General features: G+C 52.2%; 1 protein-coding gene across 2 annotated transcripts in view; it reads right to left on the bottom strand.

Moving 5' to 3' along the window:
* The window catches only part of UNC5B (unc-5 netrin receptor B), an 86,720-nt gene extending 64,189 nt beyond the window's left edge, over positions 1-22,531 (bottom strand). Inside the window, exons 1-2 of one of the 2 annotated variants that reach the window (XM_020877418.2) lie at positions 22,447-22,531; positions 21,972-22,341 (exon numbers count right to left, since the gene is read on the bottom strand). In XM_020877418.2, coding sequence (XP_020733077.1) covers positions 21,972-22,050 — 79 coding nt within the window. In that variant the 5' untranslated portion in view covers positions 22,051-22,341; positions 22,447-22,531. Of the gene's footprint in view, positions 1-21,971 lie in introns of both variants that reach the window. The other variant, XM_020877419.2, reaches the window with a different exon arrangement.
* Between the last annotated feature and the right edge of the window lie 1,645 nt (positions 22,532-24,176).

Genomic DNA, 24,176 nt, shown 5'->3' with positions numbered 1-24,176 from the left:
GAGCCACCAGGGGAGCCCCCTAGGCCCAGGGGAGGGGGGATGTCCCTCCTCTTCAGGCTGAGGCCAGGGGGCCGTGCTAGCCCTGGCTGTTTTCTGACACCAGTCCCTGGGGCTGGAGGCTGGGCTCTGGGAGCCCTCCAGCACCCTCCCTCTCCTGTCCCTAAGTGTCCTCAGACCCTGTCTGGCCTGGGAAGGGCCAGCGTCTCCCACAGGATGTGGCCGTCTGGCTGGCTACAGCCTCCACCACATCCCCTCTGGGTATTGTCCAGGCCCAATGCTGAGGAACGCTGACCACCGCAGTGACCCCACCCTCTGTCCTCATCCCAGCCCCCAGCTCGCATACCCCTTCTTCCCACTCAAGTGGGTCAGTTCACCCAGAAAAAGCAGTCCCCAGCTCTCTGCTGAGCTGGGTGCTCAGGTTGCAGTGGGGGCTTAGTCAATGGCCGCCACGACCCCAGATGGGTGGCTGCAGGCCTCCTGGTTCCCCCCACCCCCATGCCTTTCTCTCTGCTCTGAGTCCCCTCCCAGGTGGCCCCCCTAGTGAGGGGCTGTCTGCAGATAATCAGGGAACAGATTCGGAAAGCAGGAGAAAAAAAGCACTCAGGCGCCAGACAGGATCCTTATCTTCTGGGGCGGAATGTCAGAGGCAGCGCAGCAGCAGGACAGGAGTCCTGCAGCAGAGGGGCCCTGCAGCTGCAGCAGGAGGGGGAGGGGAGGAGCGGGGAGGGCCAGGGAGGGGTGAGGTGGGAAGGGGAGGGGAGGGGAGGGCGCCGTGCGGGTCCGTCTGGGCCAGCAGAGACGGAATCAATGGGAATCTGGCCTTGCCTGGGAGGAGGTCTAAAACCAAATCTTCCCCTCTCTAGCCTGGCTCTTAAGCCCTACTTGTTCAGACTGGCCCTGGGACCTCCCCGAGAGAACAGGGAAGGGGCACTGAGGTGAGTCCCTAGACCCTGCAGCCCAGAACTGGCTGGACCCTAAGACTCGAGCCAAGCTCCTGGCGGGCCGTGCCTCGATGCTCTTACCTGTAGAATGGGGATTAAAAGCCCCACCGCCTCGTGCACTGCACTACTGGCACCGTCCGTAGACATGTCTGTGGAAACCTGCAAGGGCCATGCGGAAGGGGCTCTCTTCTGTCTGGTCTCTCCACTCCAGAGGCTTCCCCACTGGTTCTCAAAAACCGTGGAAGCCCAAAGAAATGCCATGCAAGAAGTTTTGCTTCTTAGCACTGGCTCCCCAGATGCAGTGGTCCCTCTCCTAGAGTGGAAAGCAGGTTTTCTGATGGTGCAACGTTTTCCCAGAGTAGGCCATAAACCGAGTATATAGCACCAAGGAGCCCTGATGTCCTGGCCTGGACTTTCTCCTCTGGGGCTGGGTTAAATCCCAAAGACGAGGTGTCATCTTTGTGGGGCCCCAACGAAGGCCCCTGGAGAAGGGCAATCAGTGGGGTTAAGGGCAGAGACCCCAGATGTGGGTTCAGATCCAGGCTCTGTCACTTGTCTGGTTAGGTGTGACCCTGGGTAGGTGTCCTCACCATCCAGTCACTACCTTGAGACCTCAGTTTCCTTCCCTGTAAAATGAGGGAGATGTCGTTTTGCTCTAATATGCCGTAACTTGACACCTGACCCAACAGGTGGGGGATAGGAAACACTCATACACATATCAGAGAAACATCAAACCAAGTGTGAGCCATCTATCTGGAAACACCCTGGGGTCACCTGTGTGCGCTCTGGTCCTAATATCTTGGTGTCCTCAGCCAGAAGTAGTGAGTGGAGCATCATCCTATTGGGTTCTGGCTAGTCCATCTCCCAGGGTGGGGACCAGACATGCCAGGGAGTGCCCACAAAGAAAGGCTTCTGCTGGCACTGGGGATTAAAGACATGCTCCCCTACGTACTCCTGCCCCCAGCCCCATGAGGGCCTGGCTGGCCTGTCCCCCAGCTGTCATCTTCAGGGCCTGGTCCTCATTAGCTGCTGAGGCAGCTGGGGTGGGGTGGGGTAGGGGGCAGGCCATGAGCTAAAGCTGGTTTGGGACAATGCCCGCCTTTGGGGCTGGAATGAGTGATGGACAAGGGAGGGGGACGGGGAGGCACAAAGGCACAGCCAGTGGGAGGGGCGAAGGTGAGAGCTGGCTGGAGCCCCAGCATTTTCCGGGCTGTTATTCTGGGCAACTTTTTATTTATTCAGAGGCTGGGGATGCGGCTTAGCATCTGTCAACTCAATATTTATTGCCAGCACATTGGCCTTGTACCACGGACCCCGTGACAGGACCACCGCAGGACCCTCTCCCCACATCTCACCCCTGCCAGGGCACGTGAACACCTGCAAGGAAACGCTGAAGGGCAGCACCTTCCCAAGAGACCACCTTTTCCAATTCTTTTGGTTCACTTTTGGGGGAACTGAGGCCCAGAGAGAAAAGCAGCCTTGCTCAAGGGCACAGGGCACTCTGGTATCTGATCCTTGGTCTGTCAGCTTTCACGCCACCAGAACAAGCAGACACCACTGGATTAAGAACACCGAGGGCCACTGAGATGCGACAGCTCCCTGCCCTGCCCTCCAGTCCCCCTCCAGGCACAGGCAGAGCAGAGCAGAATCTTTGGCACAAGGTCACAGCTTTGCTTTCTCGAGGTACTCCAGCCCCCACCCCCGCCTCAGTTTCTTCCCCTGCACAAACAAGGTGATCACACCCAGCTCACAGAGCAGCTGGGAAGACTGCACGGAAAAAACCCCGGAAATGTTTAAGTGCTGTGCAACTGGAATTTGTTTATTGATTTAGATGCTGCATAGTCTGGGCTGAGAAGAAGGGAGGCGGGATGGCCATGGGGGAGGATGGTGTCTGTCTGTGGCCACCAAACCCCTTCCTTATCCCAGTCTTCGAGGCAAGGTGGGAGGCGGCTGACACGTCAACAGCAAGAGCGACCAACGGAAGACACATAAATGACCCGGAGCAGACCTGTGGGCACCAGTTGGCAGAGTGGGTGTGGACATGACATTTCCTCCCCACCCCCACCCCACCCCCCCCCCCCCGCGGCCATGAGGTCAGCTTGCAGAGTGGTGGCACCTCCCCCACCCATCACGCGGAGCCCAGAGGAGCGTGGCACTGCCAGGGCTGGGGCGGGCGCCAGCTCGGATTCCCTGGGTTCCTCCTTCCTCCTGCACCCCCTCTGCAGTAGCTTCTCCTCCTCCAGCCCCCCTGATCGTATCCCAGAGCATTTCCCCCACGAACACAAGACTGCTGCTTCTCACATAACACATAAGCTGTGGTGTGAACTTCTGGTAAATGAAGATCTTATTTAAAACTGTGTGCTATCAGGGGAGAGGAAGAGACAGGTTCCAACACAGCTCAGCCGAAATCTTGCCAGAAAAAGGAGGTGGGATAGTGCAGAGAGCCACCAGTCGCTCCCGGGAAGTCACTGGAGAGGGGCTGTGGGACCCCCGGCAATGCTCCCAACTCATCCACGAGAGTCAAACAGGGTTATCACTTTCTTTATCTGTGCAGGAGGGTAGGACAAGGAGCTGACCCCCACTGGAGATTGGGAAGAAAGTGCGGCTTAACCTTGCAAGACTTTCCAAGAATTGCAGACCTTTGGATCCGAGAGGCCTCGGAGAAGATAGGGTTCTTAGGCCTCTACACTAGCAGTACAACAGAACCAATGGAATTACTTTTAAAGCACAAAATGGCCAGGCCAGATTCTAAGTCCAGTTGAGTCAGAATCTCTGGGTGAGAACCAGGCAGCAGTGATCCCACTGATCAGCCAAGGCTAAGAACCAGCAGGTTCTTCTCTTTTTAACAAGGTGTGCATCTGAATCACCTGGGGTGCTCTGTCTAAATTCATATGCCCAGACTTCCTGAGCCAGCACCGTTAGAGGCAAAGGCCACACATGTAAATTTTGAAAAAAACCTCTAGGCGATTCTTAGGTACAACCCCAGTTATTCGTTCACTGGGCACCTGGACATCAAGGGTCCCGTCTGTGCCGGGCACTGTGTCTGTGCCAGGCACTGTCCCGGATCTGGGGGGTACAGTACTGACAGAGTGGCACGGCCCTATCCTCATGGAGTTGACATGCTAGAGGGTGACAGACGATGAACCAGCAAGCACATAAGTACATACACAAAACATAATTCCCAATGGTAACAAACACTAAGAAAAAAGTAAGCGAGGCAGAGGAGCAGCAGTGGGGAAGGACCCTCTGAGCAAGGGACATCCCAGCTGGGACCCAGATGACAGGAAGGAGCACACCACGGGGATGTCAGTGGTGAGAGTACCCCGGACAAAGGCATGTTTACTGACGTGGGAGCTGCGTCTCCTGTCAGCTGCAGACCCACACTCTCATCAAAACCCCTATTTACATGACCTGTCTAGACAGGAAATGCTGAGGGGAGTGGTGTCAGTGGTGTCACAACTGTCCTCTTTGCGTTCTCAGGAAATTCAACAGGTGGCTGGAATGGACAGATTTTAGAAAACGTACACCTGAAAGCTGACAGGGTCCTCTGAGTTCCCTGGTCCAGCCCCCTTAGTTAACAGATGGGGAAACCATGGCTTAGCGAGAGGTAGCAATTGGTGTGGTATCTCAGTTCACAAAGGGTTAAACGGAACCATGACTCCAACATGAGTCACTGTCAGGCCCAGCGTCCACCCTTCCCCCAAATTCCCTGCTGCTCTTTTTCTCTGTTATCAACAACCTGTGTGTTCCAGCCACAGTACAAGGTCATGACACACTGGGGGGGGGTGGGGGTGGGGGTCGTCAGTGGGGTGGGCTTGGGTGGTAGGAAAGTGGACCCCCCCATTGTCTCTCTGAGGGTGGGGAGGTCCTTCCCCCACACCAGAAAGCCCATCAAAGGTCAGAAAGAATGGTGCCAGATAAGGATGTGGAATTTGGAATTTAGGGGATCTGGAATTTCCCTTATGTGGAAGGCTGATCTCTGCTGTCCACCCTTGGTGAACATACAAGGGAAGATACAGTATGTCCTGAGCAGGGAGTGGGTAGCCCAGGCACTCAGGATCAGAGGCGGGATGTCGAGGGGAAGGCAGTGTGGGCAGAGAGAAGGTGGCTGGCTGTTTCTGGAACATCCCTGCCCTGGAGAGGCAAGTTGGGTCACTGAGTCACTCTGTGGACACAGGTTTTTGCCCTGGAAGAACAATCTAGAAGAATCTAGAATGCCTGTTAATCTTTCTCCATGTTAACAGTGGAGAAGGGCTGGTAAGGGTGGAAAATCAGGCAGCAACTGAGCCAGTCCAGAGATGACATGGGCATGTCAACCCCCTCCCTCTGCCTCAGATCCCCCAGCTGTAAGCTGGAGGTGCAAGCACTCAGCCGAATGACATCCTGGGGTTGTTGAGAAGCTCAGCTTCAATTGTGAAGGTGCTTTTTGCATGCAGTGTGGGCAATGGGCACCATATTGACATGTGGTGGGCAGGAGAGCTGAACACAGCACGTGACTGATTGACACCACCAGCTCCTGTTCAAGCTAAGGGGACACTGGGCCCTCATGAGATCCTTTATAAAGTCTACCAGGCTGTGGTTCCTAGGACTGCACCCTCCCTGATAGCACTATAATTCCTGGAAAGGAGCCTTGGGAAGGAAGTCCAGGGCAGTGAGATGGAGATGCCCAAGTACCTGGGAACTTCCGTTCAGCCAGCTTTCTTCAGCAGTGATCAGGGTGCCTGAGGGCTTGGGCAGCCACTCTGGTCCAGTGGGCTGTGATGAAGAGGCGGGAGGATGGCTTACTTCTGGCTCCCAGCAGCCCCTCTCCCTGGAGAGGCCAGACTCTCTGCTGGACTTGCCCTTCCCTTTGCAAGCTGCAAGGACCCAGGGTGGGGCAGAGGAACATGCTGTCAAGGGCATAATAAACGACTTATTGATTGGCAAGCAGAGTTCTCAGGGCTCGGACCATGACCTTCCGGCAATCATGCCCTCCATTGCCTGCCCAAGGCCCCTCCTGCTCTGTGGAGACTGACGTCTGGCTTGGCCCCTTCCCCCCAGACCACTGGACCTGCAGGAGCCTGAGGAGCACAGACAACCCCCTGCAGGCTCTTCCCCATGCTCCCATATGAACATATGACTACACGGGTGCATGGGGAGGAACATGGGAGAAAAGCCCTCTTAGTGAGGCCAGAATCACATGGCTGGGGGATTCTGCATTTCACAAAGCAGCTCCAAGTTCTGTCCACTCACCAATCATTCCACGAATTATTACCAAGCAGCCAGCGCTCACTGGGACATCCAGGGAAATACACAGAGGATAAAACCTGGTCCCAGCTCTGGAGAGTGGATGCAGAGAGGGATCCTGGAAAAAGCACTAGATTTGGAGTCTAGAGGCTAAGGTTAGATCTAGACTAGGCTCTGACTCCAAAGCTGGGAGATTAGCAGGGATCACTTCACTTCTCCAAGCCCCATTTTGCTCCTCTGTTAGGGTCTTCCTCCCAGAGACATTCAGTTCAGTTCAGTCACTCAGTCGTGTTCAGCTCTTTGCAACCCCATGGACTGTAGCACACCAGGCTTCCCTGTCCATCACTATCTCCTGAAGCTTGCACAAACTTATGTCCATCGAGTCGGTGATGCCATCCAACTATCTCATCCTCTGTCATCCCCTTCTCTTCCTGCCTTCAGTCTTTAAGAACTAAACAGCACAATGGGTTCAAACTGGCCAATATGGGCCCAAGAGCAGGCACAAGAGCAGGAGGGAGGCTGGGGACCCAGAGGGCCTGAAACACACATGATGGGCAGTGGAGAGTATTTGGATGGGACCCTCACAGGTAAAGGAAACAACAAATTAAGCAACCACCTCCGCATCTTCCACAGCTCTGAATGGAGGTGTACAGTACAGAATGGAGTGTGTGTGCATGCACATGCATGTCACAAGGGACTGGAAAGGAGGATCTAATACCCACCTAAGCCCCAAGGAGCAAGGTACAGAGCCTTATGTAAGTAGAAAATAACATATTCCACATCATGCAAAGCCCTTTGTATACATGAATAATTATGATGTTGGTCCCACCTCCTGCCTGTGTAGCCAATGGTGTGGGATTCATAACCCCTCATTCAATAGAAGAGGAAAGTGAGTCCCAGGGGGCTGCAGGGTCACATGGAGCCAAGAGTCATAAATCAGGCGACTTGTGGGTCCTGCCCCTCTCCTCTCTATCTTCCTAGAGGACAGCATAGGAAATCTGTCTCCCCATGCAGGGCTCACTGCCCAGATCTTTCAGCAGACCGGAACTGGGCATTTGATGAGCAAATAAAATGTTGTTAAGAAGCCATGAAAAAAGAAGGAGAAAAGAGGTCTGGGTCTGGGCTTATACCTACTTCTTTCTTACATGAAAGGCAGCAGCCTTTAGATACTATTTTGTGCTTTGCTTCTTTTACTTTTACTTGTCAGTATGTCCTAGGAATCTCACCATATCAGTTCTTAGAGAGTTTTAGGATCATTTTTCAGAGCTGCATAGTACTCTGATGTGTGGTTGTATCATAGTTTATTCAGCTCCTCTACCAGGGTGTTCAGGTTACTTCCAATATTTTGGAATTACAAATAATGCTGTAATCATTCACCACGAGCATAAGTATTTTTATATTGATAAAAGTGTACCTTAAGGGTAGATTTCTAGAAGTAGGACTGTTCGGCCGAAAAATAAAGCACATATGAAGTTTTGTTAAGTATTGCTATACTAGCTCTCCAAAGGACTATACCAATTTGCATTTCCAACAGCAGTGTCTGAAAGCGCCTGTCCCCCACTGCCTCCCCAGGGGAATGTTTGGTCACAATTTTTAATTTTTTCTAGTCTTGTGAGAAGTGGTATCTCAGAGTTGTTTTGATTTGCTTCTAAATATGAATGAGCTGCAACATCTTTTTTCATGTGTTTGAGTGTCACTGTTAATATCTTATTTTGTGAATTATCTGTTCATGTCTTTTCCCACTTTAAAAAAAAATTATCTTTATCTTTATTGCACCTGGTCTTAGTTGCGGGATCTTTAATTGTAGAATGTGGGATCTAGTTCCCTGACCATGGATCAAACCTGTGCCCACAATGTTGGGAGTGTGGAGTCAGCCACTGGAATACCAGGGAAGTCCCCTTTTCCTACTTTAAAATCAAGTTTTTTTGTCCTCAATATTTAAGAGTGTTTTATGTATTAGGGATATTAGTCTTTTGTCTGTGGCATATATTATGAACATTTCCTCCTAATTTGTCAAATATTTGTATTTGACTTTCCTTAGGGTGCTTTATTGTAAAATTTTTTTAATTTTATATAATAAAAATTAGCAAGTTTTAATTTTATTGTCTCTGGGTTTTGAGTCATAGAAAGCCTTTCCCTACCCCAACATTGGGCTTCCTGGGTGGCTCAGTGGTAAAGAATCTGCCTGCCAACACAGGAGATGCAGTTTCAATCCCTGGGTGGGGAAAATCCCTTGGAGGAGGGTGTGGCAACCCATTCCAATATTCTTGCCTGGAGAATCCCCATGGGCAGAGAAGCCTGGCAGGCTACAGTCCATAGGGTCAAAAAGAGTCAGACACAACTTAGTATGCACGCATGCATACACCCCAACATTGAAGAGAATTCACCTGAGTTTCTATCTTGTAATACCTGTATGATACTTCTGTTTACATTTAGATTCCAAATCCATTTAAATTTTGTTTTTCTGTTTGGTGTAAAATATGAATCAAAGATTATCATTTTCTAAATGGCTACTCAGTTGTCCAAGCAGCATTTATTTAACAGTCTGTCTTTACCCCGGTGATCTGGGACGTCACCTCTGTACATACTATATTTTCATATGCATATGGGTCTAATTCTGGGCTTTCTCTTCGACTGGTCTATCTGCCAATTCAGGAACCAGTTTCACATTATTTTAATTATACAGGGATTATAGTATGTTTTAATATCAGTAGGGATAGTTTTACTTCTTTATCCAATCTTGGGCCTCTCATTGATCTCTCTTGTTTAATTATATTGGCTAATACTTTTAGCAGTGTTGGATATAAGAAAAATGGTGGGTGTCCATGTTTTATATGGATCTTAATCAAAATGGTTTTAGTGTTTTCTCATTAAACAAGATACTGGCTTTAGGATCAGGATATAAATATGGGTCTTCCCTGGTGGCTCAGTGGTAAAGAATCCACCTACAATGCAGGAGACATGGGTTTGCTCCCTGGGTGGGGAAGATTCCCTGGAGAAGGGAATAGCAACCTACTCCAGTATTCTTGCCTGGGAAATCCCATGGACAGGAGCCTGGCAGGCCATAGTACATGAGGTTGCAAAACAGTAGGCCATAACTTAGCAACTAAACAACAACAACATATCAGTATATATTATACTAAAAACTATTCTTTCAATCCTATTTTCTTGAATGTTTATATCATGAATAAATGTTGAATTTTGTCCAAGGCATTTTCAGCATTTATGTATATAATCACATGATTTTGTTTCCTTAGAATCATTAATATGGTATACGATACTAATTTGGCACATGTTATTAATATTAATGGATTAGTCTTGAACCAACTTTGCTTTTCTAGAATAAAAAAGATTTAGTCATTATATATCATTTTCTTCAAGAAGTGGGGGGGGATGGAATTGGATACCAATGATGACAGCTACCACTGAACGCTTTCTCTGTCCTCTACATGCATTATTGTCTGATTTGATCCTCAGGATACTGATGTAAACCCCTTTATCATTCAGTGAATGAATTTATCATAAGTGAACGAATTGCTTTATCATTCCCATTTCATAGATGAGGCAACTGAGGCTAACATTGGTGAAGTTGCCTTACCAACATCACACAGCTAGCAAATTAAAGAGATAGGATTGAATTTTGGGTCTCAGTGATTACAAAGGCCATAGCAATACATGGGTAGCATTATTTAGCTGTTATTTAGATACAATTAAAATGCTTATTATTTGATAAGGTGTTAGAAGAGGAACACCTCTGTAGGAACCTGGGGGGGGGGGGGAGGGTCTGCCCCTCCTTTCCTGAACCCTGAGCTGCCCTCCCAGTCCATTCTGCCTGAGCTCCAGAAGAAAGATGTGAGAGGGTGTGAGGACTGTGCCTGCAGGCTGCCTCCAGGCCAGCTAGCAAGCAGCCCTCAAGGACTGCTTCATCCCCTTCCAACCTCAGCCTGGCTCAGGCCCAGCATTTATGTCTCAGGCTCCAGACAGTGTGGGAGCAACTCGGAGAATGAAGACGGGTCCAGGGAGGTGGTGGGCTGTGAGGGAACAAAGCGTAGGGAAGAAAACACTGACCTCCACTCTCTGCTGGTCCTGCCTGCCCTGTTTTCTAAGAACAGGCAGCCGGCCGAGGGATTATGTAACTTCTGGTGGGCATGGCAGATGGCGTGCTGGCTCAGACACATCCAACCCAGCACTGACACTAACCTTCCCTGACGTGGTACCCCAGCCTCCTCTGCTCTGGGGTGTGGAGCAGAGAGGGATGGGAAGCGACCCAAACTCTTGTCATCCAGCTCAATAGCCAGGGCCAGCCAGGCCACAGGGAGAAGCCAGGGCCCACCTGCCGCGGGAGGTTCCAGCCAGGGAAGTGGAAACATGGGCCCTCTCGTACCTGCCCCACAGTGAGCAGCTCCCAGGATGTACCGCACAGCCCCCGGGGATAGACCTTGCTGTGTGGGCCTCCTTCCTACTCAGATCAGCAGCCCCTGGGGTTTGGAGAAGTTTCCAAAGCACCTGTCCAGGCATTTTCTCCCTGAGCCCTGCCTAGCATTCGGCTTCTTTTATTCCTTTTGCTGGTGGGTAAACTGAGGCTCAGAGTGGGCGAGTGATTTGTCACACAAAGACAGAGTTGGTCTCAGGGCTACAGCTTCCGGACTTCTAGTCCAGTGCTCTTTCCAAATGCATATGACAATGCAGGCTTCCCCTCTTGATGTAACCCCCAGGCAGATCATCAAGTCACCCTGTGGGCCATCCTGAACCTTAAGTCTAACACTCGATGTGTCAATAGGGTAATATTGGAAAGAAAGGAGGAGTATAATCAGTGGTTTGCAGATTGATTTCCTTCCAGGTAGAAATAAAAAGGAGCTGACCTTTACTGACCATGCCCCATCTCGTTTCATCCCCCCAACAACAACCAATCAGGCCCCGATTCACAGTGAGGCGATGCAGGCTTGGGGAGTTACAGTTAGTAGTCGGAGCCAGGACTTGAACTCAGCTTACTGATTGTAGGGCAGACCATCTTCCACTGGACAGATGAAGATACTGAAGCCCAGAGAGGGAATGGGATTAGCTCAATGACACACAGCAGATTAGCTCCATGGCTAGGATTAGAATCCAGCCATTAAAACTCAACTTAGAGTTCTTTTTGTATGTGTGTGTCTGTACAGAACAGGGTGCACCAGCAGGAAAAAGTGGGGCCAGATCAGATGTGTGGATCAGCTCTGGCTATCTCGTGCTGCCAGGCAGGAGTTCCAGATCAGTGCTGGGGACTCCTGGCAAGAGCCAGCGGGTACCCAGCTGTGAGGGTGGCGGTGGGGCTCGGACTACTGCTGCCTCGGCTAAGCGCCTGGGGGTATTTAATCTCCTAGGGATGCTCTCTGAATGTTAACACTGGATGCAGTGCTGGGGGAGCCTGCCTTAGCCAGACTCTGCAGCCAAAACTGTTCCCTTGCATCAAACCCAGCTCCTGCCAAGATGCTGGTGACAGCTGTTCTGGAGGGCTGAGGTCTTCGGGCAGACCCTGCCAATGAACTTTCAGATATACTGTCTCAGCCCATGCCTACTCCCAGGTCTTGGGACCAGTGTCTCTGCAACAGACATTGTCTTATGATGAGTGGGCTTGGGGCTGCAAACTGGAAACAAACATCTTTAAAGGGCCTGGACCAGCCTATTGGGCCTCATGAAGGCCACCTTGCAGGTAAGTACAATGTTTACCAGTCCAGCAGATGTCTGTCCGTCTGCTTCCTCTGAACACAAGCACAAAGGGCACCTGACTGCAGTCCTTGATCAGTTCTTCGTGGCTCCACTGGATTTCATGAATACATTCTTCCCTACCTCAGGGTTCTGACCACTGAAGGCTTGGCTCTGATTTCCATGACACCCCATGCACAGTAAGTGATCAAAGACGGAAAGCAGGAGAAAATGAAGGGAGAGAAGCAGGCAGAGTCGGGGTGGGGTGGGGGCTGTAAGCAAAGCAGTGAGACTCTTCTAAAGCAGCAGCAAGTCCAAAGTGTGGCAGGGGGTGAGTAACAGCAATCTCCTGAGTGAGGAAGGCCTGCATGAATTCCTCATTCATCTACCCTACAAGTGTTTATCAAGCTCTCTCTTCGCGCCTGGGATGGTGCTGTGTACCAGGGACACGTGATTGAGCAAAATCGGACAAAATCATACCCTGTCTCCCTAGGCGTGGAGTGTCACAGCTGCAATCCTATCATCTAGTTGTTCCAACCTCATCCTGCCTCCACACCCCCAGGGCCCTGGCTTGAATGACAAGGAAAATGAAGGGTGGGGAGCTGCTCCATAAGGCGTTCCCCACTCCACCCCATGGCACACCTGAGTCCCATCTCTGAGTCTCACTCTATCCTGCAGAGTGTCACAGAATGAGCAAAGGTGGGATGAGGGAGGGAGCGAGGAACAGCATTCCTAGAATCCCTGCTCAACTTCTTGCAAGCTCTTCATCCTCCATGGGTGCCCTGGCCCAGGCTGGGCAGGCGGGCGCCTCTGATCGCATTACAGAGCTGCTTGCCTTCAGCTCCGTCTCCTGATGCCAGTAATGCCTCTAGACGCTACTCAAGGCCTCTGGGGGTTGCAGGCTCCTGGGTGATCTCAGCAGAAGACGTTTCTCCCAAACCTTGGGGATATCTCTTGATATCCACCAGGCCCAGGTAGGCCTCAGGGACAGAAAAGGCAGCCTCCTTCTTCTTGCCCCCTCCCTGACTCTCGGTCAACCAGAAAGCTGCCGCCAGGAACTCTCTGACCCCTGCTTTCCTGCCCAGAGAGGTACAGGCAGAGAAGCAGGGCCCAGGCCCAGCCAGGGGGCAACCAGACTGGGGGCGGGGGGGAGGCAAGCAGGAGGGAGGCCATGGGAAATCGATGGAACCTGCTCTGTTTCAGGACCGCATGTCTATCTGATGTCACATCACCATCCCCGGAAGGCAGGGGGTCATCCCCACCCCACAGATGGGGATACTAGGGTACACGGAGGTTTAGCCACACAGCCCTGCCACTCGGTAAGAGTCAAATCCTAATTCCAAGGCCTTGGCTCTTTCTACCAGGAAGGGAGCCCTGGCTCCTGAAGTCCTGTTTTATCAGATGATCAGATGGCTGAATTCAAAATCCATTTCATGGGTGGATATGTCAATACGTTCCCATCCTACACGTTAATATACATACCCCCTACCAAGAATGCCCTTTCTATTCACCCGAGCTCTGCTTATCCTTCAAGGCCAGTCAAGCACCATCCTTCCCTCCTCCAGGAAGCCTTCCTTAACCAACCACTTGGGTCCACAAGAGCCTTCTCTCAACACCTGAAGGACTTCCTGTTGTATCACTCGATACTTGGCACCAAGAACAATGAGGAGGAGGAGGACAGTGTGTTATTGAGTGCTTTAGAATGTGCAAAGCACTTGCACACATTATTTCATTCATTCCCACAAGGATCTGATGAGATTGGCACTGTTACCACTCCTCTTTTACAAATGAAGAAACTAAAGCTCAGAGAGGTAGGTAATTTGCTCCAGGATACACAGCCAAATGCTAGAATAGCCAGGACTTGAACCCAAGTAGTCTGATTGCACAGCCCACCCTCTAAACATCATGCCAGAACCCACTCCAGCACCACAAGCCTGGCGCATGACTCATGATTCAAGAAGCAACACAAATCAATCCAAGGGTCAGGCCAGTGCTTTGCCCACCTCTGACCCAGTACTTCCTCAGATCAAATGAACGTCCATCTGTACCAAGTTTTAGGGCTGAGTGTATTTGTGTTCCAGTACCTGGTGTGGGCACAGGATTCTTAAACCCCCAATCCTGAGTTCAACTACACTCTACCCCTGAGAAAGGAAACAGTGAGTGGGATGGCCAGGTCTGGACAATGTCTTCTTACCACACCCTCCATGGGGCCTCCCTGAGCCTTGGTGGGGGTGGCAGGGTTGGGGGAGCAAGTATCTCTTTGTTCATATGCTCAGAGTGCCTTTGCCAGTGGGGCCCTTCTCTGCCTCCCCAGCCCTGCTTAGCATCTGGGGTTCTCCATCTATGAGCCAGGAGATGCTTATGAAACAGGAAAAAGGGACTGAGGTCCCAGAGGGTGATTTATAGCTTTAGCGAGAGAGAGACCCAGGGCCGCATAATGCTCACAAGGGCATTCTAGTCAATATATTGACTTCCCAGAGGGGCCTCTGTAAACACAGTGGTTCTGGGCCTTGGTTACCTCTGTCTCTTGTTGGCTGCTAGGGCCTCTTCAGATGGAACCAGATAAAAAATCCTAGAGCCCTTAAGGATGGATCATCCTTCCACCTTTCCCCCATCCTGAATTTACAGAGGGGACCCAGAGAAGGAAGTCACTTGCCTAAGGTCACACAGCAGAGAAAGAGCAAAAGCCAGAACCTCCCAACTCCCAGGGCAGGAGCTGCCTGGACTCCAGGCCCTGAACCTCCTGGCCTTCTGGGGGGGGTCCTCTCTGGCATTGCAGGGCTGTGCCCGAATGCTCCCTGAGCTCACTGAGTGCCAGGCCCTGGGCTAAGTGCTTTATCATATATCAGGTCATGTGATCCTCAAAACTATCCTTACCCCCATTGTATAGGTGAGGAAACTGAGGCAAAGAAGAGTTAGGCGAGCTGCCCAAGGCCATAGGGTTAGTAAGTGGCAATGCTGGGGGCCTATATTTATCTCCTCAGAACCTCAGCTGGCCACACTACACACCTGCAGCTGAGGTCCTGAGGGTCCTCTGTGAGGAGAGGGGTTGGAGGGGCTGGGGGTTCCTAGAGGTGTTGACAACTGAGCTTGCCCTCTCCAATTAGCTCATGGCAGTAGCTGGGCTGAGGATTCTGTCCTTCGCTTGTACCCCACTCCATGTTTTCTGGTGGGGGCCTGGCAGAAGGCAAAACAGTATACCTTTCCACACCTCCATCCCCAACGTAATTCCTATCATTGCTTAAAAAGTGTTTTCTGGGCTCACTCCATCTTCAAGAACCACAGAAAGCAAATCAAAGAATAAGAAATCTTTTCCTTTCAAGTGCCAGCCCCAGGGTGCAACTACTCAAAGGTAATTGAGAGGGGCACCACCCCTTCAGCTGAACCTGGGAGAGCCAGGATGGAAATATGACTGAAAGCTGGCTCATCAAGGACTGGTGTCCACACAGGATGGAGCCCTTGCAAGTGCTGGCAGGGCCAACTTCTCAAGATTTGGAGAAGTCTCAAGTGGGCACCCCTGTCCCCATCTTGTCTCCTCTTCAGCAGTGCTCTTAGAAAGACCCAAAAAAGAGAGTCAAGGTCTGGTTCACATCACCCTCCCCAGGAAGCCCCAAGGCTCTCTTCTCTGAATAGACAGTTGACCCTTGAACAACATGGCCTTGAACTGTGCGGGTCCACATAAAAGTAGACATTTTTTCAATGAATGTGGTATCTGTATTTTCATTCTATAGATGTTTAAGCTTGGGGATGAGTTTATGTTTGATTAGAGATTACAATATGTGGAATCAAAAGAACTGTTTTGAGTCCTGATTCTATCCAAACCATTTCAGCTTCCTGCTCTTGGGTGAGTCATTTGTCAATTTCTTTATTTTTGAGGCTGATGTAGCAAAGATATTTTCAACTGCTGGGGAGTGAGCGCCCCTGACCCCCACATTATTCAAAGGTCAGCTGCAGTGTCATTGGCCTCATTTGCCACAGAGGCTGTTGGAATGTCACTTACCATTCTTTGGAGTGGACATCAGCATCCCTCACACATATTTAACCACCTTGAGGGCTGGGGCCAGGGCTGCTCTGGTTCTGAGCCAGGTCTGAAGTGCACATCCTAAGTGGCACCTGCCTCCCCAGTGGGATTCTTAAAAGGACAAACTGAGGTCTTACATATGAGAGGGTTTTATAAGCTGTTAAACAAAAGTTTATCGGTGGGACTATGATTTTCCTAAAGGTCTCTCTAGTCTACAACAGCATACCTTATCCTAGAGTTAAGGATGGCAGGGGAGCCCTTTGTAACCAAGGAAATGAGGAACAGTGCAGTCCAGGGCTCATGTATGTGTCTGTATGTGCCTGCATCCTCTTTTACATCCATGGAGAGTCCCAGGCCCAGCCATGCCTGCCCGTGTTGCTCTCCATGGGCGATGCCACTCATCTGAGCTCAGCTTGCTTCTTCCCTGGCAAATTCCTGAGGACCCCACTCCTCCTGGAGGACTGAAGCAGGAACCTGACCCAGAGCAGAGAGCAGACCTTCAAACCACAGGACCCGCCATTGTTTTAGGGAAACAGACTGCAGGAGACCCCAGGACTCGGACTCCTGTCCTCCTGTCCTCCTGGGGGGGAGTCACCCAAGCTCCTGGTCTAGTGAGCTATAGCGCCAGCATGTGGCAATCCGTTCCACCTGTCCTTAAGTGAGGGAGCTTCTTGCCCTTCCAACGCCATAGCCTGGCATGCAGACCAAATAGATCAAATCTCACTCACCTGGGTCCCACCTCCTAAGCACATTGGAGCTTCCCTAGTATGGTGGTGACTCACCATGCTGCACACACCTATTTACACACCTATTTACACACAAACACACCACAGCTGCACCCACTTGCATTACCTACCCCCAACCCAAACACATGCACGCCACCCCGTATGCAAAAGGCACAACTCAAGACATGCGTCCCATCCCTCCTGCACACTTCACCCCACACACACACCCAGCACCCAATGCAGCACCACACCTACCCTCACCTCCCACTTCACACTCCCACCCCCACCCACCTCCTTCATACACATTCTCACCCCCCACCCCGACCCACTCTTCCACGCACGCTTTCACACCACAGCCTGCCTTTCTCGAAAAGAGCCGCGCAGCAGCAGGCGGGAAAGCTGTGAGGCACTGGGGTCAGCCTGTTCTGGGAGGTGAGAAGGAAGCTCCGCGAGCTCACTCCTTGACCATGGCCAAGAGCCGCCCGGGCTCCTCGGCAGGGGAAGGGGTAGAGGCGGTTGGTGAGGGGGCCGAGGAGGATCAGGGGGTACGCGGGAGAGGAAGGGAAGGAGAAGTGGTTGGTGTCGGTGCCAAGATACGTGCGTCCCCCAGGTACCCGCGAGCTGAATCAGCCCCGCCAGAGGCAGCCTCAGAGATGCTAACCAGGCCACTTTGTCCGCAAGGGTAAATTTGGGAGCTTCCAGCAACCCAGCGCTTCGTAAGAGAAGGAAGAGAGAACAAAGCGGGGAGGGTCGGGGGAGCGGGGAGGCGGCTGATTTATGCCTTCACTTCAGCAAATGTTTTTGTTGTCATTAGCCTCGCTGAAGTGGAGGGTCGGAGAGACAGGGGCGCGGCGAGGACCCGCCTGCTCTGAGGGGGCGCAGGGACTGGAGCGGTTGGTGCTGGCCGCCGGAGTTCGAATCCAGCGCAATCCAGCCGCCCGCCCAACTTCCAAGGAGATGCCAGGCTTCTCTCAAAAAATCCAGAGGAGGGGCTCACCTGGCCCTCGGTCACCCGGTCGGGGTGGGGACAAACTCCCCAAGCTCCAGCGGCACCCGGCTGAGCGCAGGCCCATGATGGGGCAGGAGGTGGCGCCCCATCCCCAACTTCAGGAGCGAATCAAAAGGAGGACACACGTTCCCTCCACCCTCCTGAAACTGCCCTTCCTCATATTATTCTAATTACGGTATTTTAAGTTTTCCTTTAGAAAAAGGAAAGTAACAGAAAAGCACAGAACACACTTGTTTGGTTTCATTTTGCCTTCACAGCTTTAATGATTCCATTTGTGGAAGCTGTTTAGGAAACTGGGAAGGAGGAGGAAGAAGCGCCAGCCCTTGGCCTTAGTGTCTGAATCCTTCTCTCCCTGCCTTGAGAGTAGCTTCTCCCTACAACCAATCCCACAGGCAACCCCTAAATCCCAACCTATGACCCCTGCTTCTTAACCCTTTCCTCCAGGCCTCAGGGGGCTCCAAGATACTTCCTTGCTACCCTAATCCCAGACATAAGGTTCAAATGACCATATGTTTGGCCAGCAGGCCCAGGAGAAGGCTCCAGGATGGGCCATTTAGAAATACCAACCAAGCACTTGGAATGTAAGAGACCCACCTCCCCTTCAGCCTCATTGCCAAAGTCCAAACCCTCCTTAGAAGATGCTGCTGGTAAGGAAGTGGTAGGGAGACCTGACACCCTGCTCTGACAGCCAGGAACAGGTCACAGTACCTCAGTCCAGGAAAAATTCAACAACAAAATGGGTGCAGGAGATGACCCTAAAGCTTCAAAATAAAAATGTAAAAACCTATTTTGCCTCCAGCTATACAAATGAGTGTCCAACACCTTGTGACCTCATGAACTGTAGCCTGCCAGGCTCCTCTGTCCATGGGATTTTCCAGGCAAGGATATTGGAGTGGGTTGCCATTTCCTTCTCCACAGGATCTTTCCCACTCAGGGATTGAACCCTCTGCTCCTGAATTGCAGACAGATTCTTTACCATTGAGCCATCAGGGAAGCCTCCATACAAATCAGTATAGAGCTTTAAAATGCTAATATGAAAAAAAAATGCTAATATATAGTCCTGCAGACCAAGGGAGCCTGGATTGTGATTTATCTCACCACGGGCAGGTGGGGGCTTTTACTGAGAGGATCAGTGTTGGAAGGCCAGGGAGGAAGCTACTTTTGGGCACTTGCCTGGTCTCAGGGTCTCACCTTGACCTTTGGCCCAGCCCTGTTCCACCTCTCCCAGGTCCATGCTCCCTGCAAGTCTTGCCCCTGCAAATCCCAGTCCAACTCGGTTACCAACCTGACTCCATCTTTAGCTGCCTGGCTTAGCCAGGCCTTGATTTCAAAATCTCAATCCCAGACCCACGCGGACAGTCTGCAGCCCAAGTGGAATAAAGGAGCCCTGACAAGAATGAGGTTTACGAGGCCTGAGTGCAAATCTCAGATCTCTCCATGAGTCCAAGTGTAGTCCTGGGCAGGTCAGGGCCTGTCCCAAAGCTTCAGCAGTTAAATAAGTGGATTGGAAGAGAGGGGAATTAATTTGTCCTATGGAATTCCCAGTTTGTGGGGTGGGGAGAGAAATTACATACAGAATTCCTCCCCTGCAGTGGTACCATCACTTTAATGAGAAAAAGAATTAAGACATTCTTGATTTTCCATTTGTTTAAGTGAACTTGGCATTTAGTATAGTGTACAGAAGACAAGGACAGGCCACCACCAACATATACACACACACACAGAGCAAAAACACTAGGAAAACTCTGATTTTAACTGCACCTTAAAAAGAAGTATTACCATGACACCTGGGTTCCTTCTCAACCATCACAGCCAGAGGCCAATGAGCCAGAGGCTCATTAATAGCTCTAGGAAAGCCTGAGGGATAGGTGGGAGGAGATTCCCAGGGCTAACCTCAGCTTTTAGAGTGTCCTCTCTGGCCAGTCACCTGCTGACATCTCCTTCTAAGAGTCTGGGGTTTTATGGTTCTGGGTTTGATTTCTCCACCATCAAATTGTATAGCTTAAAAAAAATTCTCAGTAAAGGAAACTCATTTCCAAATCCACTGGGAATAGGAGTGGGGGGGGGGGGGGGGAAGGACAGAGAGGTGCCTGCCCATTCAGGAGAACTTGGAGACTCCCAAGAAAGACCGTGGATGAGGCCATAAGCAGGAATTCAAAGTGAACTGAATCAGTCTGGCTATTGAACAGGAGCCTTGGATTTAAATCTGCAATCTGTGGTCAAGTGAAGGTAAGATTTGAGGAAAGGCAACATCTTGGCCTTTTTTTCCCCCATCTGTGCAATGGAGCTCATGGGGGATCGCTGGGAAGACCTAATGAATATTCTGGAAGTTACTCTGTACATTAGAGTAGAAGGGCTGTGTAGGAGGAAGGGGCATGTTCTCTGTCTTAAAGGCAGGCTTCTAAGGGCAAGGGAAGGCAGCAGGCTGATCCCACCAGCTGGCCCCTCTCCAGGCTGGTGGGCAGGCAACCCCTGCTGCGCTAAGTAATGAGCACAATTCCAACGCCAGTTCTACTCTGCTAGTGAGAAATCAAAGCCCAGTATTAGAGGCCATTTCTGGCTGGGCACCGATCATGCCCAAATCCATCAAAGCCCTGGGCCTGGGGTTTCTTTTGGGGAAGGTGGAGGCCGGATGCTTTGTTAAGCAGGCAAGGCGGACCACCCCCAGCCTCCCAACGGAGCCTACTCTGCAGCTCTGGAGAACTCCAGGCCAATCAGTCTTGTCTTTCTCCTGCCTACCCAGCCCCCCACCCTCAGTAATCTCGGTATTTATTCCTTATATCCTTGCCCTGCTGGTCAAAGACAGCTTCCCAAGACCCAATCCTGCCTGTGTGCCATTTACAGAGACTTCACCCAACCCTTCAATCACGTCCCCTCAAACACCCCAAAACCAGAAACCAACAGCCCAGCCCAGCACCTCCCACATCCAACTGCACTCTTTAAAACAAAGTTGGTCATTCAGCAGCCTGCCCCCTCCCCCATCATTACCTTCCAACTTCAAAACACTGCTTTAAATACCAGAGTCTGCCCAAATCATAATTAACGTGGATCAAATGATTGTGTCGTAACTTTACAACACAGGGCTAGGGAAAAAAAGGGGGCGGGGGGATGTGCTTAAAACCAAGTCCTCACTTGGGCCTGGGCCGTGGGAATCATTAATTCCAGAGCGAAGAATCTCTGACTACAAGTTGAGGTGGGGGGCGGGGGTGGGAAGGTCGGAGGGAGGCAGGAGGGCGGCGGACGTCAACACCTCAGTGGAAGATGGGGGGGGGGGGGCGGAGGTGGCTGCGTCATCTGTCCACTTTCTGCACCAATTTTCCTGCCCCATTCTCAGCCTCAACTCAGAGGACTCTGCAGGATGCGGCCCTTCCCCACCCTACCTCGAAAGCCCGGTGCTTCGGTTCCGGAGAGAGAACGAGAGAGGTGGATGGCTCCCGTGCGTCCACGCTGCTGCCCAGGAAGACTCAGCCCAGTCAGCCACGCCGGGCCCAGTTACAGACCAGCGAGACGTGTACACATCCACGGCGGAAGAGGCGGAATAAGAGCTTTAATTTTTAGTAGCCCACCGACTCCCTTAAGGCACCTTGGTGGGTCCTGAGCAGGAGCCTGGGGAGCGCACCCAGTGGACTCCCCAGGCGGGGAGAATGTCAGTGATTCATTTAAAAAGAAACTAGGCAGATCGCTACGTACTCCTCCCCTCAACCACCAACACACAGACCGGAAAAAAAAAAAAAAAATCTAGACCCGCGAATCCCAAGATCTCGGGGAAAACTATACGTGCAAGACTCAGCCCTATTCTCTCGGTAACCAAATCCCTGCAAGCTGGCCTCATCCGGCTGGTGGAGCGGACCAGCGCTCCCCAGGTTTCTCGCTCCCTCCTTCTAGTCTGCAGATTCCGGTCGGTGCCGCGGTAGGAGCTTGGGCGAGCCGGGACCTGGACTAGGAAGTTGCCAGCGAACCGGGAACGAGCGCACACCTGGCCTGTGGAGCGACTGTGTGTGTGTGTGTATGTGTGTGTGTGTGTGTGTGTGTGTGTGTGTTTTTACGAGCCGCTGCCAAGCACGCGCAGAACCAGGGGTCCCCTGGAGGCCGGTCTTCCTGGAGACGCAGACCCCGACTCGGATATCATTCCAGGCAAAAGAAGCGACCCCTCCTTTCCAAGCAGGAGCTGGAGGACCTGCGCACCCCGCGCGAGATGGCTGCATCATCGCCCACTTTGATGGAGCAGAGAAATCTACCTCCGAACTTGGGCGCCCTTGCCTCTTTCCCTACGCGCACTAACGGAGCGATGGACCACCTCAACTTCGGGGCAGAGTGAGGCGCCAGGGTTCCCTTGCCCCACTCCCCCATGCCCGACCGCTCCCTACCTGCTTGACTCAGCCTCAGGTCCCAGCAGAGCAGCAGCGCCAGCAGCAGCGCGCCCCGCGCTCCGCTCCGGGCCCACATGCTCCCTCGGCCCGGCTCGGGCGCCTCTCCCCCGGGGCTCTCTCCCTGGCCCCAGCCTCGCCGCCGCCGTCTCCGCCGCCGCCGCCTCCTCCTCGCCGTCCTCCCCGGCGCCCGGTCGCGCCAGCTCGTGCCCTCCGTTGGGGCAGAGGCAGCCACGCTTCGCAGAGGGCTGCCGGGCGGTCGGAGCGCGACGGGTGCCTGGCGTCCGCTCTCCGGTCAGGCTCCGGCGCGCCCCTCTCTGCGCTCCTCCCGCTCCGGGACTCGAGCGCTCCCGGGGTTCTCACGTCCTGGCTACAAAGTTGCACGGCTGAAGGTTAGACAGCTCAGCGGCGCTCGCAGCGGCTGATGCCGAGCGGTCCTAACCCCAGTACGCGCGTTCCTGCGCCCAGTTCCTACCCGCGGCTCCGGCGTCTTCGCCGGCCTCAGCCTCCTGCCACAACGCCGAGCGCTGCCGCCCGCTCACCCTAGTGAGTCTTTGAGCTGAGGAGGAGCAGGCACAGCCGGGGCGGGGCGGGGCGGGGCCTCGGGTGGGCAGGGGCGGAGCCTGGGGGGGCCTTTCGAGGGGGTGACCGACGGCCTCTCGGGCGCGGCCTCAGCGAAGCTGGGGGCCCTTCAGGGAGGTCCTCGAGGAACGCTGGGCCCGGAGCATTGGAAAACTCGGCCTCTGGATCGAAACTGGAAGCGGAGTCTGCCCAATTTTCCTTCCCAGAGACTAAGGAAATGTATTTTTGCGCTCCCATTTGGCTTGGCTGTGTCAGCTTTCTCCTCTGATTAAACTCAGGACTCTGTCGTTTTTGGTTCCCTGGTCTATACCATCTGTAAAATCTATGTCTTCTACATGGGAAGGAGGTGGCGGTGGGGGTTCTTTCCCAGAAAACCCTTCTTAAATGAGAAAAATCTCAAACCCTCAAGTCCCGGGTTAAGTTGGAACTTACAGCTCTGTGAACTTGATTGTGGATCTGGATCATCCTGGTTAGCCCTACTTGTTGGCATGACCCTGGGCAGAACTGTTTGACCAGACCTGGCTGAAGCTCCTGTAGCACCCAGGGCCTAGGATGTTACCCCCATCCCAACAGACAGTGGGGCACCGGCGGAGCCATTTTTGGCTTGCTGTAAATTTGGGCTCTGCCCCTTGCCTGCTGTGTGACCTTGAACAAGTTACCTAACCATTCTGATGCTTCATCATCTCCAAAATGGAGAAAAATGATAGCAATTTTATAAGAGGGTGTAGAACTGTACGGCTTCCCAGGTAGCACTAATGGTAAAGAACCCGCTTGCCAATGCAGGAGACGAAAGAGACACAGGTTTGATCCCTGGGTCAGGAAGATCTCCTGGAGGAGGGCATGACAACCCACTCCAGTGTTCTTGCCTGGAGAATCCCATGGACAGAGGAGCCTGGTGGGCTACAGTCCATAGGGTCACAAAGAGTCAGACACGCTGAAATGACATGGCAGGGCATGGCAGAATTGAATTTTTAAAATATGTACAGGGGGAATTTCCTGGTAGTTCAGTAGTTAGGATTCTGTGCTTCCACTGAAGGGTACATGGGTTCAATCCCTGGTCTGGGGAACTAAGATCCTACATGCAGTGCAGCGTGCCTCCCCGGCCAAAGTATGGAAACTGCTGTACAAATGTCAATAATCTCTCAATCTTTCTTTCCGAGATCTCTCCTCTCAGTCAGTCTGACTCCTGATGGAAAATCTGACCACCCAAGAGTGAGCCAAAGGGCATGAGGAGCCAGGTGGAGTTTGGGGGTTAGGCAGTATCTTGAGATTGAAACCCAGTGACATTAGAAGGGGTGGATCAGCTAATGTTGGCAAGGTCCTTCTATGTGCCAGGCCCCAGGTGAAGCTCTTTATATGCATCACTTCAGTTAATCCTCACAAGTCTGGGGATCCTACAAGTACCATTTGTAATCTCATTTTACCTATGAAGAAATGGAGGCACAGAGACATGAAGGCATTTGCCCAAGATCACACAGCTTTGAGTGAATGAGTTGATGAGTCAAAGGGCAAGAGAGATAGGACTGGAAAGAAATGCTGAGCTGGGGATCCTCCACCCTCCTACCTCTTCTGGGGCTGGTGGGTGAGAAAGGACTGGCAGCCAGCAGAAATGCCCCTTCCTCT

Source organism: Odocoileus virginianus, chromosome 7 (genome assembly GCF_023699985.2).
Source record: "Odocoileus virginianus isolate 20LAN1187 ecotype Illinois chromosome 7, Ovbor_1.2, whole genome shotgun sequence".
Lineage (NCBI taxonomy): Eukaryota > Metazoa > Chordata > Mammalia > Artiodactyla > Cervidae > Odocoileus > Odocoileus virginianus.
The sequence above is the reverse complement of the archived record's forward strand: the minus strand, read 5'-3'. Positions and strand labels throughout refer to the sequence as shown.